Source organism: Harpia harpyja, chromosome 3 (assembly GCF_026419915.1).
Source record: "Harpia harpyja isolate bHarHar1 chromosome 3, bHarHar1 primary haplotype, whole genome shotgun sequence".
In the NCBI taxonomy this organism is placed as follows: Eukaryota; Metazoa; Chordata; class Aves; order Accipitriformes; family Accipitridae; genus Harpia; species Harpia harpyja.
Window position 1 is genome coordinate 43,619,202 of NC_068942.1, and position 15,623 is coordinate 43,634,824.

The following is a 15,623-nucleotide window of genomic DNA, read 5'->3' on the forward strand; positions in this document are numbered from 1 at the left end:
CCCTTTCTAGCATTGCTGGAGAAAAAGGGAGAGTAGCCTTCATTACTTTAGAAATACTGCATTCTGTATTATTCTTTCAACTTTCAGAGTACAGTAAGTACAATTCTCTAAGGATAGCTTTATCTGTATTATTCAGTTTAGTTACCATTTTTTAATCTTTACTTTGAGGTCTAGTAACATACAAGGATCTCACCTATCAAATAAAGCCAGAAGAGTTAATCTATCAAAATTGATGCTAATCCAAAGCTTAGGAAGGATCCAAAAGCGATAGTACTGCTTGACTTTTTGAGCTGCTTCCTCTTGAGGTTGCATGTGGTCCTGAAGGTCAGGGCTCAGGTCAATATCCTGCTGCTCCAGCAGATCTGTATCCATGGTTAGCAGCCTGTTCAACCTGATCTGAGGAAGAGAAAGCTAAGAGAAAGTCAGTATTAACAAAAGCTCGTTTTTAATTATATCACTGTATTCTACTGAAAACTGCTTTGGAATAAACTGCTAGAATTATTTAGTTTCACTTTTGAGAAGTTATATGTTAAACTCGGTTCTCCGGCTTCTACTTATTTTTCCTATCCTTATAATGGAAAATGAATAGCACCAGCAGCAATAATAGTTTGCTTACAACACAACTGTTTGGCATTTTAGCATATACCTTATTTCAAATGAAATATGAACATGTCTTCCAAGCACATTATCCCATTTACTCTGAAAACTTCAAATTTGAAGACAAGTAAACTGATACGTGAACAAGAATAACGTATACTACAAGAATAATCCAATTCTGAATTTAAATAAATTACAACACATTTCATATAGTCAGCTAATCTGCATGCATACCCATGCTGAATGGTTGGTTTTGCATGACAAAGCAACATATGCATGCATCAGTGGTCAAATTCAAACTCACGACATTCAGAGTATACTCAAAGTAAAAAAAGCTCTACCCTAACTAGTCAAGTACTACTTATACTGACTATATTTCTCACTTATTTTGTAGTTTGCCACTCTAGAGTTCTCTTGAAATCACAGTAATACTAACAACCATAAAGGACATTTAAGGAGAGCACTCAGAAGGTTAAAAAGTCACATAACCCACTTTATAAATTTCATTAACAGGCCAAGAAACATCTGAATGTGCTGCCCTTTATTCTTAAACAATATCGTCATTAAAATGTAATTTATGGAAAATCTTCACAATCTTTTAAGGCAAAGAGTAAAATTTAAATACTCATGTCACCTTTAAGTGTCAAAATTATAGTTTTTCCTTTGTTTGTTCAGCTTTATGAAGTTTAACATTTGGTTTCTTGTTTTTGAAATTTTCTCATGACTCCTTAAAGCATCAGCCTACTGTAACTATGCTCAGCCAGCTTTTCCTTCCTAGAAAAATACTAATAAAAACAACAAGCAGGAACACTCCCTTTCTAAAGGCATTTAAAAAATATGAAGTGTAATATCTAAGACAAGCTGTGTCAGAAAACAGCTGCTTTTCTGACTTTTTAAAAACTTGGTTTCTTAAAAAGGTAGAATCACCATAATGTAACATTTGTCACACTAATAATAAATTTTAGTGGAAATTTCCATTTATGCACACAGGCTAAGCTTTTATAAATACAAGTTTGCCTTAAACAGAATCATTCCCTCTGACGGTACCACACTGGCAAACCAATAGCACATAACAGAAAAAGAGGCTGCATTACAAGGGGGATGGTGGAAAGCAAAGAAAGTTCCTCTAGCAGACACCAGGTTTGAAAAGCACACTCTTGATCAAAGGCACAGTCAGGCAAATGGAGGTCTCTAGCTCTTCTGCCAGATGCTGAATCCATATTTCATTTTCCCTCTTGATTAGGTCATTAGGTACTTCAATACACTTTACTTTGGTTTCCTAGCTTAAGAATCATGACCATTTGCACTGTTTTCATGACACAGCAGAATCAAGAGTACAGGTATGTCTGGACTTGCCAACAATATAAAGGTTTGAGATCACAAAACTAAGGAGTTTTAAAGCTATTTACAGTATGAAACAGCAAAAGCCTCTGCCTTTTTTCCAAGTCACTCCTTGCGTATGAATTAAGATTTTGTACAGCAGATTCCAACAACAGATTTTTAAATTCCTTTCAGGGAAATTACTGAAGTTTCTCTTGGTCAGAACATGAAATTTATTCTTTCTGCTGCCTGCTAATCTTAGTAATGCACAAAAGGAAAACTCTGTCCAAGTTGTCCAGTCAGCTCTGGAAACCCTTACAAGGTATCTCAGAACACCCAATTTCCACTTGATTTAGAAAATCACTATGCGTTAGATCAGAGGAAACCATTTATATCTAAATTTTAAAGTGCTGTGCAGAAAGATGAGTTTGTATGTATGTATGAAGACACTGCAACAATAAATAAATACTTATCTTCATTTAAACCCAGGCAAAAAATCCTTCTTAAGAACAAAGAACTACCACATAGGATGATTAACCAGTGCTATAAAATTGGAAAGTCTTCTGGTTTTTATTGCATGCTTTAAAAATAAATAAGAAAAACTTACTAGATCATGTGGATAAAAGCGAACTGAGGTAGAACTCGATACGTGAGAGTCCGTGTCACTATAAGAACAGGGGAAAGACTTCAGATTATAAAACTACATTTTATTTCAACAGGACACTCAAATTTTCTAGTCTCCCAAATTAATTTTGACTCATTTAAAATTTTATCTAAAAATCTTTAAGTTTTTCCTTTGATCACATATTTTAAATACAAGTATCCTCTTAGTCTTGCGCATTGTGATAGATTCTGTAGCTATAGCAAATCAGGAGACTCTTTACCCTTACACTTGGTATAATTTTCTCAACACCCTAAGTTGTTTAACAAGGATTATCATGACAGTGATTATTCCACTTGAAAAACAAAGATGTTTCATAATCTGTTAGCTACTGATGTGGAAACACGCATCACCTCTAAAGGAGTGCAGAGTCCACTATGCATTCACACACAGAGTTTTTGTTAATTCTATACTGTTTTTATCAAGGTCCCAAAACTGCTAAAAATAGTACATACTTAACACGACTATACTGAGTTAATCTTAAATTGCTTTTGAAAATCTTAACTTTAAATAAACTTAAACCTCTGGTAAGAAGAGCAAAATTACTTTGCAATTTCCATTCATTAGAGATGAGGAGAAATTTCTCTTACTGTATGAGAGTCCATATCCAACCACTGCTTTTTTGCCCAATTTTGGATAGCTTTTGGATGTTTGTATTCCATGTAAATCACATGGCTGTAAGACTTGTATCAAATTTATGCAACTTTCCTTCAGTTCCTTGCCTTAAGATAAAAACATTCTTTGTTATCAATTTTACTTCACTGAAACTCAAGTATTCTCTAAAGCTGAGATCTGATTATTTAGATGTTGCCATTTTGTTCCTTCCGTTAGCACATAAAACTTCACAACAGCAGCCATCAGCAAAGCCATTGCATCTGGAACATGCAAGCAGTAGAGGCAGGCATTGGCAGCTTTGTGCAAGGAATACAGAACTTTTTGTCAAAGTTCAAGTCTACAAAAGGCGCTTGCACACTTTCACAGGAAAGATTTGAAGATGGGAGCTTTTATATTCATTACTCCATAATTCCAGTAACTATTCCACCTACACACAGTGGGAATTTGTAGCATTCAGCATGATGCAATAGCTTCAGAGCAGTTCTATATAGTGAAGTGGATTAGGCCAGGGGGGAGCATGGGAGGTTTTGGGTTGTTTTTCTTTCTTCTGCCTCCTGTGCCTTCAAAGAAAGGGCATCTTTCCAACAGCAGATGAACTTTCCAGTATGTAGCTGGCTATTTCAACTATAAGTCAAATTTTAACCTCAGGCATGTTAACACTTCCATGTATTGTTTCATGCCATCTATGAACTTAAGAACAAATTTATCAGTTTACATTTGCTTCACAATTGGAAGTTCATTTGTAAATAAATTAATAGCCATTATAGTCAGCAGCCACCTACTTTCCCCAAATCTGCATTAAATCCTTTAAGAAAGGCTTTCTATAAGCCAATCAAAAACACATTTGTCAAGTTCTCAGTTTGGACATTTATTGCTTAAGCTAATAGTAGTCTTCATTTTCTGAGATTTATTTAAGTGGAGAAGATTATGCAGTTAGTGTCATCTTCTAGTAAAAATCACTTAGGTTTCAAAGTATATGGATAGTATTTTATATTGATTTTTTTTGTAGTCCATACTAAATAACCTTTTAAAATTTAAGTCAAAGATTTGGTTGCAGTAAGACAAGAATCATCACTCTTGACTGGCCTTCACACACACCAGATGTTGGATGCTCTTCTTGCAGCTGGCTCAAAGTTCACAAGTGACATGTCGCAGCCCCCTGTCTCGTAGAGCGTAGAACTGAACTTACCTATTAAAGAAAAGGTAAAAAGCAGGTCAAAATTTCATAGTGTTTCATCCCACTGGCACTAGTTTCTATTAACTTACTACTGAGATCAATTTAGACATCTAAATTTACATCAGTGTCAAAATATAAAATGTGATTACACATTAATGTGTCAGAGCACACAAGACATTAGCTACTCAGTCCTCTTTCATACTGTTTTACATGACGTACATACAGTAAACTGCAATACTGAATTAAATTTTAAGTTTGTATTTACAAGATGTCCCTATTAACACAACATAAGCACAATGTAAGCCTTCCCCCCCCCCCCCTCGCTTTGGAGAATAACCAGGTGAACAACTTGCAATGACCACCTTCTTCAGTTCTTCCCCATTCCCCCACCCCCAGTAGAACAATCAGTAAATCACTCGCTATCAGCATTTAAGAACCACGGCAGAGATTCCTCACATGTACTGAATAAAATTCTTTTGAGAGGCACGTGTCTATTTGATAAGAAACAAAGAGTGAAAGAAGTGGCCAGAGATGCTTCATAAGTTCCACCTCTAGAAAAACTAAAAAAAGGAGTGGCAGGCAGAGATTTGTTCTAGAAGCCAGAAGCAAACGCTCTGGTGTAAGAACAGAAGACTGCAAACTAATTTCTCAGATAAACCATTTGGAGTTACTGGAACTCCATTAACCATAATTTCCTAAAGTTGTTATTAAAAACCTTTTGAATGAACAATATCAAGCTATTCCTAAATATATAGTTAAGAAAAAGTAGCTGGAGATTATAACTCAAATGATAAATTACCTTACTCACAATATGATGTTTTTACAGTGCCTTTCTCCCACAATAGTCTGATCAGATAGATAAGGATTGTAATTTCCCCTGAAGGCCAGGTTCAATATATTTCAGCTCTGAACACAGGAAGCTGATTTTGAAAGTTTGATCTCATATGAAGTGTTCTTGCCAACTTCTCCATCTCTTCTAGCTCAAAACACTTCTTAAGCCATGATGCAAAGCATGCAATTTTTTAAGATCTGCTTATACAAAACAAAAAAATCCCACTTAGGAGCATCTGAAGCAAAAACTGCCTACACCTCTCAGCCACATGTCTTGCAGCTCTTGCTTCTTCTGTTGATACAGTATAACGAGCAGTCCCAGGAGAAATACCTAACAAGAATCAGAGCTTCCATTCTTTCCCCTTTCTGCAAGAACATAACCTGTTTCTGATAGTGTTTTTTGATATATTTAAAAAAAAAAACAAACCAAAACACCACACTATGATCCTGCTCCTACTTCTCTTCAGACCCACAGACAATAAAGTTCAATTTAGAATTGTTTGAATGCAAGAACGTTAAACTTGAACTGGATGATTAAAACCAGTGAAACTAAGAAAAAAATACTGGTATATTGAAAATATCTTCATAAAGCTTTCTACCCTCAGAGGGGGCACTTCAGACCAACTAGACACATACCGCAGCTGTGCTAAGACCAACCATTCTGACAAGGCAGTCAGCTACATAGCTCAGGAGTCACATACAGCATGTGTCAGAGCTCAGTAATGCAACAGCTCTTTCTCAATATTTAATTACATCTGCTATAGGCATTTGTAAGGAAATACAAGTAGAAAGTTCACTTGTTAGGGTTTTTTCCTCAATATTTAAGATTTTAATGAAGCGCTTTAGTTAAATATCCTTTAGTTTTTAAAGCATAGTGTAGTAAAGAGTTGTTACTGAAGTTTAAAATTTAAAATAGTGCAAGAAATTAGGAATCTTCTTCCCCACAACTAATAAATAACCTTAGTTACACAGGGTTATTTCTTAGCTGCATCAGTAAAAAAAAAAATTCAACAGCAAACATGAAGGTATTAGATAATACGCTTCAGGTTCTAGTCAGGACAAAATTATGCATTACTATGGAAAAATCTGGGCAACCAGTCCTTAAAAGAGACAAGGAAAATTGGGTTAAATTCTTCATGTTTTGCACTACTGAATTGAGAGCCTGGAAATTAAGCTATGTTTTAAATTAATAAAATTCTAGTCACAGAAATTAGAATATGCTACTTGCAAGATACAACTTCCCATTCTCTTGGGCTGAGATAATACATCAGACATTTGTTCAAAAGAAGTTTACTGAACTCTTATACTCATGAAATGTCTGAAAGGGGCCTCAAAGTATGAAAAATTTTAGCATAAACCACTTCAATTTAAAAAGCATCTACAGTTCCCTCACATCCAACTTGTCTTTGAATCTCAAAATTTACTGCATTTGTATTGTTGCTGTAAGTACTGCATGGCCATGGTAGGATAAAACAAACATAGTTAATAAAGAGGTAGCAAACAGACAGAACACTTAATTCCAATTGTTTACACACAAACTACAAAACAGACTCAGGTTTTGCCATACTTGCAATTCACCTCCCTACTTATACAGACTTCCAATTGAAAGTTAGCTCTCTGTCAAGGAAAGTATGGCTTCTCAATAAAACAAAGTTGCATGCCTCCTTTTTTGTTTTGCTTTTGGGTTTTGTTTTGTTGGGGTTTTTTTGTTTGTTTTAAATCAAAAGGCTCTCCAGAAAAGCCTCAACTCATCCAAAATAGAAAAGATGACAGGACTATTCAGTGCTGTGCAGGATGCAAACCCTAAGGTGTGGCTGGAGATTCTACAGCTGAGCTCCAAAGTCCCATCAATTAAATACTTTTTAAACTGTGCAAGATAACAGCTTCCACACAGCACACTCAAACTCTAATGAAGGATCCCAATGCTCCCAAGATTCAATATATATGGATATACCTCACATTTTTAGTTACCCTGGTAATTTTCTCTCCCTCCCATTCCTAGCTCTCCCACAGAATTCTCTGAAGTATTTTTAATAGCATCACACTGAAGAAGCTTAAGAAAGTTTTTTCTTTAAGGACTGTAGTTTTATCAAGTTGTGAACAAATGGCAGACTCAGAAGTTTATTTTACAAATAAAGAAATACAGCCCAATAGCATGTTTGTCCACTAAACAGAAATGCTTGTAACTTCTCCCCCACCCCTCAAAGGGAGAGCTATGAGTTCTTAGCAAATTAAAGTCACCCAAACAATATTCTATTTGGACCAGGTTACAAAAATAACAAAACCAAGTCATTGATACTTAGGCACACAAACCCAAAATACATCTTCATTCTGACATGAAAAGAGGAAAAGATGAATGCACTTCCTTTGAAACAAGGAAACTTGTTTCAAAAGACAAAAATATCTCATCACCAAGTCCAGAGACAACCACTTAACAGTTCAGTGTACAAGCTGGTGTTCCCACAGTTACAGGAATCAATGAAAGCAACAGGCTGATAAGCTTACACAGATGAAACTTGGAAGACTTAAGTGGCTCAGGATCCAAGTAAAATGGTGCTCTGATCATTTCTTCAGCTAAGTTATTTTCAGCACACTTCCCAGTTTCCCATCTAATAACTACTACTTCGTTTCCCATCTAATAACTACTACTTCGTTTCCCATCTAATAACTACTACTTCGTTTCCCATCTAATAACTACTACTTCGTTTCCCATCTAATAACTACTACTTCGTTTCCCATCTAATAACTACTACTTCGTTTCCCATCTAATAACTACTACTTCGTTTCCCATCTAATAACTACTACTTCGTTTCCCATCTAATAACTACTACTTCGTTTCCCATCTAATAACTACTACTTCGTTTCCCATCTAATAACTACTACTTCGTTTCCCATCTAATAACTACTACTTCGTTTCCCATCTAATAACTACTACTTCGTTTCCCATCTAATAACTACTACTTCGTTTCCCATCTAATAACTACTACTTCGTTTCCCATCTAATAACTACTACTTCGTTTCCCATCTAATAACTACTACTTCGTTTCCCATCTAATAACTACTACTTCGTTTCCCATCTAATAACTACTACTTCGTTTCCCATCTAATAACTACTACTTCGTTTCCCATCTAATAACTACTACTTCGTTTCCCATCTAATAACTACTACTTCGTTTCCCATCTAATAACTACTACTTCGTTTCCCATCTAATAACTACTACTTCGTTTCCCATCTAATAACTACTACTTCGTTTCCCATCTAATAACTACTACTTCGTTTCCCATCTAATAACTACTACTTCGTTTCCCATCTAATAACTACTACTTCGTTTCCCATCTAATAACTACTACTTCGTTTCCCATCTAATAACTACTACTTCGTTTCCCATCTAATAACTACTACTTCGTTTCCCATCTAATAACTACTACTTCGTTTCCCATCTAATAACTACTACTTCGTTTCCCATCTAATAACTACTACTTCGTTTCCCATCTAATAACTACTACTTCGTTTCCCATCTAATAACTACTACTTCGTTTCCCATCTAATTACTACTTCGTTTCCCATCTAATAACTACTACTTCGTTTCCCATCTAATAACTACTACTTCGTTTCCCATCTAATAACTACTACTTCGTTTCCCATCTAATAACTACTACTTCGTTTCCCATCTAATAACTACTACTTCGTTTCCCATCTAATAACTACTACTTCGTTTCCCATCTAATAACTACTACTTCGTTTCCCATCTAATAACTACTACTTCGTTTCCCATCTAATAACTACTACTTCGTTTCCCATCTAATAACTACTACTTCGTTTCCCATCTAATAACTACTACTTCGTTTCCCATCTAATAACTACTACTTCGTTTCCCATCTAATAACTACTACTTCGTTTCCCATCTAATAACTACTACTTCGTTTCAAACATCTCAAACTAGTTCTGAATGTTGCTAACACTTTTTGACTTTAGATCAAGATATATTCATCTACTACTTGTGACAATATTTTTTGAATCCTAGTCAGCAAAACCAAAGCCATCAGAATTTGAATACTCTGTAGTGTGGCAAGGAGCTATCATTTCTAAAGGTCAAAATTTTACCTTCAACCGCAGTATGAAGACTTCTAAGTTTCCAGTTAGAACGCTTCAAAGCAGTTCATTTTTTATTTCTATAAAGTTTGTCAAAAGAGTAACTGACCTATTATGCAGAATTCCACAGACTACGAGATATTTTCAATAGGAACAATGGGAAGTGAGTACTTATTTTCTACCTGTACCTTAGAAAATACTCCCCCATCCATCCCAAATAAATTACATCTCCTTAATTATAAAAAGGTATTGAGGAACTGATTCTAAATTGTTTCTAATCAAATAAGTAATCTGTATACATTTATCTTTAAAGAAAAGTTTTGATCTTCAAGACCATCCAACTGCCTTCATAAGTTAAAATATCGCTTGAAAGGTTATCGCTTGCATCTAAGTGATACAACCAGAAGTCCAACATAGCACTGTAATTGTATTGTAAAGCTCCAGATGACCAGTTCTTCTTAATCGCAAAAGCAATATTAAAAAAAAATTCATCTAGCTGAGGACAAGAGGCTGTTATTTCACCCCAGTTTCAGAAACTGGACATCTGTTCGAGCAACTCAGTACATGGATTCCGAACTACTTCACAAATTGTAACACCTACAGCCTGTGCTGCAAGGACTGAAAAATCTCACCCATCACCTACATGCCTTTTATTCTCACTAATAGCTGATTCTTGAGACATCAGTACTACCACACTCTGCTGTAAAGACTGTCATTCACTTAAGTCACAGTATGTGTTTTGCTGCTTTCTGGATTCATATTATGTTAATCCTGCCTATAATCATGGCACTTGGGTCTGCCACGTTTCCTTTCCATCCTGCTTCCTTCCCCCTCTCCCCTCATGAAACAACAACATAATTGATAAAAATCTACCTCAAACCTGGAAGACTAAAGATAATACCTCAAAACATCTCTTGCCTTACTCTCAGGACAATGCCTAGTTAAAGATGACTGTATAGTCACCAGACTGGATGTAGGCTAGGCATAATACAGTAAGGTTCATCCTTCGTAAAATAAGCCAGCAGAATCAAGTTGACAGACATGAATCTTTAAAGCAAACAAAAAAATAAAAATTGTGTCTTGTTAAGAGCTGCAGCTTGACATCAACACATAAATGGCAAAAGTGTAGAAGCAGATACTGCATTGGTGCACAAAAACAGGAGTCCTAAATGTAGGGGCTTTTAAAGTAAATTAACACATGCTCTGTTTGTCTTCCAGAAGAGCTGGAATATGCTAATAGAATTCCAGTAAGAAAAGAAGTTCTTATATGCATTGTACAGAGATATATAACCCCATCTACTATGTTTGTCACTTACATTTCCAGCTGCTGTAAATCAGGTTTTGTTTCATGTCTTATCCCTGGCCTCTATTTTCAACATTTTTTCTGCCCTGGGCAGTCACAGTGATTTCCACAGTGACAACGAATTGGTCATATCACCTGCGTTGCTTTGATCAGCATCAGAATAAAAGTTAAAGAAAAAACAAACTACTACCTTCTTGCACCCCCAAACCGTATACAACCTAAAGTAAAGTAAGGGGGTCATCGTACACTGTAATGTATCTTGGGACAACAGAGCAAAACCAACAGCCTTAGACTTAAGGGAAACAGGGCAGTAGTGTTACTTCATCCCCGACTGCGGATAAAAAAAAAAATAAAACCCAAAACAAAAAACCAAGCAAACCATGTACCAGTTATAAGGAAAAACACTCTGCCTTCTTGTCAGGCCTGATAAAGGAATCACACATGTGAAACCTTGCACCATTTTGCCAACCATTTTACTCTAACAGAAGACAGTACCTGTCACACAGTCTGCTACACAAACTAGAAAATTTGATTTTCCTAAAGTAATAAAAACAGATCTGGCCTACAATAGCTGCTTTCACTCATGGAAGGTTTCTAAACAGACACTCTGAGCTTCAAATTGGGAATAAACCCCTATTATACATTAGATTTTTAACTGAGCAGATCCTGGAAGTTTTGTGCCTCCCAAAGGCAATGTGCTGCCCCATGTAACTGCAAGCACAGTACAGACAAAATTTCAGAAGAATTTAGCTATATAAATTTCTGAAGACTCCAATACATACCAAGTGCAATGAATATGCCTTTTTAGGGAGCCTGAATGCAATGTTGAATTTCTAAATGATTCACTTACGTTACTATGTTGTTGTAGAAATCAAAGTGCTTAAGAAAGTCAGGCTTGCCTAGATTGTGTATTAAATCTTGAGTTCTGTAAAATTTCATTGTATTTTGGGTAAGATGAACCAAATCCTTCAAATACAATAATGGTGGCTTTAAGAATAAATCTCAACATTAACCTTGGAGAGATATAACCAGTATCCCTGAATTTCAAAGTTATATTCCAATATTTTTTCAAACAAGAAGAGTCCAAATTAAGTAAAGACATCTGTAGTTTCATGTGACAACTTTCAGAGACGCATACAAGTGTTGAGATAGAAGTCTTGATTTTTCCATCTAGAAACTAGTAGAACCACAGAATCCAAAATGAAAGATATTGGATAAGTAGATTGTGTGTATTTACCACATCTGTAGTTAAATTTTATAAAACATCTTGGAGAATGTCAGGGTTGTTTTCAGTTTGCTTATACTCAATTTTTCCTTATATTGCAGCTAGATGGTGCAGAAGAATGGCAATTTGTTAGCCAAATACATATTTAGAGTGGTACCACAGCCTGGCAACTCTTGACGTCTTCCCCACTAGTGGAGTAAGATGACAACTCGCTTATCTTTTAGTACTGGGTTACAGTAAGTTCCAAAACAAGTGTTTTGTCACTGTTCTGAGCTAAGCTGTACTTTTAGGTTATTACAGCTGACAGCTGCTCAAAATACTGTCATTAATAATTGTCAGTTCTAGAGATGCCCATTTTAATAATTTAAAGAAGAATTCCATATTAATGCTGAAGTCATAAGTAATTCAGGCCATGTATAGATAGCTGCAAAGATCCCCGTCAGGAATTTTTCCACATGTGCCCCTGCGTTACTGTGTCGCAGGAGATCAGTCACTTACAATGGCCATCTTAACTTCCTTCTCGCTAGCACTTATTAGCTGCATAGAAGTTCATAAATAGCTAAGAATACTACATAAAATGGACCATGAAGAACTAACGAGCACTACAAGGCTCCATGAAATGATGGCATTTGAGATAAGAGTTCAGATTTTCTTCCAATCTCAACCTCCTAAATTAAGGTGTACATGAGAAGTAAAGCACTCCCATTTACATGAGGATTTCTTTTTTGAACAGTAGCTAAACAAGACTCATCTAAAAAAGGTAAGATCAAGAATTCCTAGGGACCATAACAAATATTTTTCTCAGGAACCAGAAGATCCCCAAAGTTGGTCTCAATCTCTGCTCAGCTACCTGTGACAACGCAAGAAAACTTAGGCATTACACGCGTTACATAGTTCAAGTCACGAAAGCTCTCGCACCATCATTACTCATAGCTACGCATCCTTGGAGCATTTCCCATCATGCATTTGTTAGAGAAAGTGCCTGGAAAGGCGATTGTGAAAGGCAAGGAATTTACGCGCAATACAGCATTCCAAGAAACGCACCTACAAGACTCAGAAACAAAGCTAAGGTTAGCTGATTTTCACCGCATTATTACCGATATATCTGCCGTATTAAAACTTCCATGTCACCAAGGTTACATAAGGCCTGCATACCAAGTTCATCGTGCAAACTGCTACCGCCTACAGCAGATGCAGTGGCATGTGATGCTTCTAAGTGGACACTCCCATTTCTCACCAGCAAGGAGGCGCTAGCGCCGAGCACAGCTGCCTGGGAAGGGGGGCGGGACTGCACTCTGACCTGGGAGGAGGGCTGCTGGCCTTGCTGACCATCTTGAAGGCTACGAGAAAACACGGATTGGGGACACATTACCAGGAAGAAGAGAAAAATAGCTAGAAGTGAAGCAAAACAAGACTTTTTAGTTTCAAGAGGAACACTTAAAGAGAGTAGAGCATTAAGAAGCCACTTACTAGCGCTAAGATAACCGACGAGGTCTGCATAGCAGAATATTTGGACACTAGTTACATCAGTAATCTAGAGATGCCGTTCCTGTTCTGCTTCTTAGGAGAAGTATTGCTTTCTAACATCTCCCCAAGTCACCCTCAAGCATATTCTTGTAAGTCTTAATTTGGGGGTGCAAATGCAAATTACCAGTGGTTAGTCGAGTTGTAGACTAACCTGAGGTTATCACCTATACACAGTAGTCACTATTCCAGTCTTCTCATGATAGTTAGGGTCCTTTTCTTGCTCATTTAGGTATGACTCCATCAACTGTTTACTTGACCGTCTGGGGGGTGGTTTTGGTCACAATAACATTACCTTTCTTGCTATTAATCTGCACTCTAACTACAAAATGTCTTTAAGCTTTGTTAGTAGCCATATGCTACCACAGACCTGGTAGATAACTGTAGTTAAACATTTGGATTCAGAATTTTTTTTACCATATTAAGAATGCTTATAACAAATTACAAATTGGCAAAAGTTTTAAGTCTATTTTGAAGTTATTTTGACAGTACAGCAAAAACTTTATTACTCAGTATTACTACCACAACAAAATTCTTCTATACCCAGACATATACCTGCACCAAAAAACAGGTTCTAAAAGTCAACTTGGGCTTCAGAGAAATTTGTAAATTTCTAGCCATATGAGTACACAACGCTTGAAAAATGTTAGTTCTCCTCATCACAGCCTTCTCATTGTTATACAGCTTTAAAATAGCCTTGCAAAGTTCAATATTTTTTTTAATAGCTTAATATTAAACATGGCAATGTGTCAGAATGCATGACATTTACACTTGTATACCACATCTACTTTGCAAGATTAGTGTTTTTATTATCCTTCATTTTGTGCATTTAAAGAAGTTACTGTCAGTCATTAGCTGTGGGACATGATGAAATTAAGAAATTAATTTTTTTAGACAGAAGAATTTATATTTTAAAGACTACAGAAAATATCTTAAACACTCTTTTGAAAAACAATCTTTATCACCTGTTGCTTTTAACATTTCATTGTTTACTGTGTGATGCTACAGTTGGCAAGTAAGGCAACTGAAAAAGCATGATCTTACTAAGAGTTGAGGGGTTATATCTGATGTACTTGCTTTTAACAGTATTTTCTAGAACATCTACTTTTCAGTTCTTTTGTTAGACCACCACTGGAAAACAAAATACGGATATAAGTATAAGAATAGGTGTTAAGAAAAGCTCATGCAAAATAAAGCAGGCATGCACACAGCTCATGAGGTAAAAAATTGCAACTCATTATTTATTGTATTCTAATATATTTCAATCCAAACTTTAAATTCAGTGTTTTGCTGCTGTACACAAGGCTTTCAGTGAGCTACATGGCAACAAAAGCCCTAAGGAAGCTCACATACATGCCAGCCTTCATTGTCTCCCTTAAGTATTATCAGCAACACCAAAACAATGCTGAACAATACTGCTTTCCCTTAAATAGTAGCTATGTATCAAAAGGTATATACAAAGTTGCCCTTTCAGTGGTTATTCATATCTGTTACAATAAAAAAAACCCCAAAACATCAACATTAGCAGATTGCACAGATATGCAAAAGATACATTTACTCTCTAGCTAATTAATAATTACAAAAATAAAATTCTACTTCAGACAGTCACTTGCATTCTCATATCAGACGCACATGTGTACACCATTGACTACATAGGATGCCAATGCATACTTATGTTTAAAGTGCCCAAAACACTGTTGACACTTAGGCAGCACAAAAGCAGGGGTGGGTGATTGTTTCGTGGTGGGGTTTGGGTTTTGTTTTGAAGTTACCAAAGTACTCTTGGGTCTAATTTAGCATCAAACCAGCAGAATTTACTAGACCAGGTTTTACTTAAGAGTATACCATTGCCAAACACACACATATACAATGCCATTGTCTCTTTTACTAAACATTCCACAGAGGAAGTGAAAAGTAATTGCAATAATGGATAGGAAAAAAAAAATTCAGGTTGAACTCAACAGGTTCTAAGGGAACATCCCCACAGCATCCAATTTTATGCCAGAGTTAGAAGATTAGGAGATTAAAGTTTTGCTGGCAAGAATAAGAAAGAAGCAACATCAGGGCAACTAAAGATTAGTAAATCTAATACTGTTAGAAGTTTAACATCTGAAGTCATATGGATTAGCAGTATCAGGAACTATACCAAGGCAGCTCACCACTAGCATATACAAGTAATGTCAGTACAGTTGCAGTGATATTATGAAAAGATACTGGTGGTAACTGGTTTAAAAAAAAAAAGTCTGTACTTCTTCACATTTCTTCCTTATACACAAT

General features: G+C 36.0%; 1 protein-coding gene across 9 annotated transcripts in view; it reads right to left on the bottom strand.

Annotated features, from left to right (window-relative positions):
* Window positions 1-15,623, bottom strand: part of PCNX1 (pecanex 1) — a 94,361-nt gene that overhangs the window by 42,285 nt on the left and 36,453 nt on the right. For 4 of the 9 annotated variants that reach the window (XM_052782304.1, XM_052782303.1, XM_052782306.1 and 1 more), the window contains 4 exons: window positions 12,978-13,162; window positions 4,292-4,382; window positions 2,525-2,582; window positions 194-411 (listed from right to left, as the gene is read on the bottom strand). In XM_052782304.1, the coding sequence (XP_052638264.1) occupies window positions 194-411; window positions 2,525-2,582; window positions 4,292-4,382; window positions 12,978-13,162 (552 nt within the window). The remainder of the gene's footprint in view (window positions 1-193; window positions 412-2,524; window positions 2,583-4,291; window positions 4,383-12,977; window positions 13,163-15,623) is intronic. The other 5 variants (XM_052782305.1, XM_052782310.1, XM_052782309.1 and 2 more) reach the window with 5 other exon arrangements.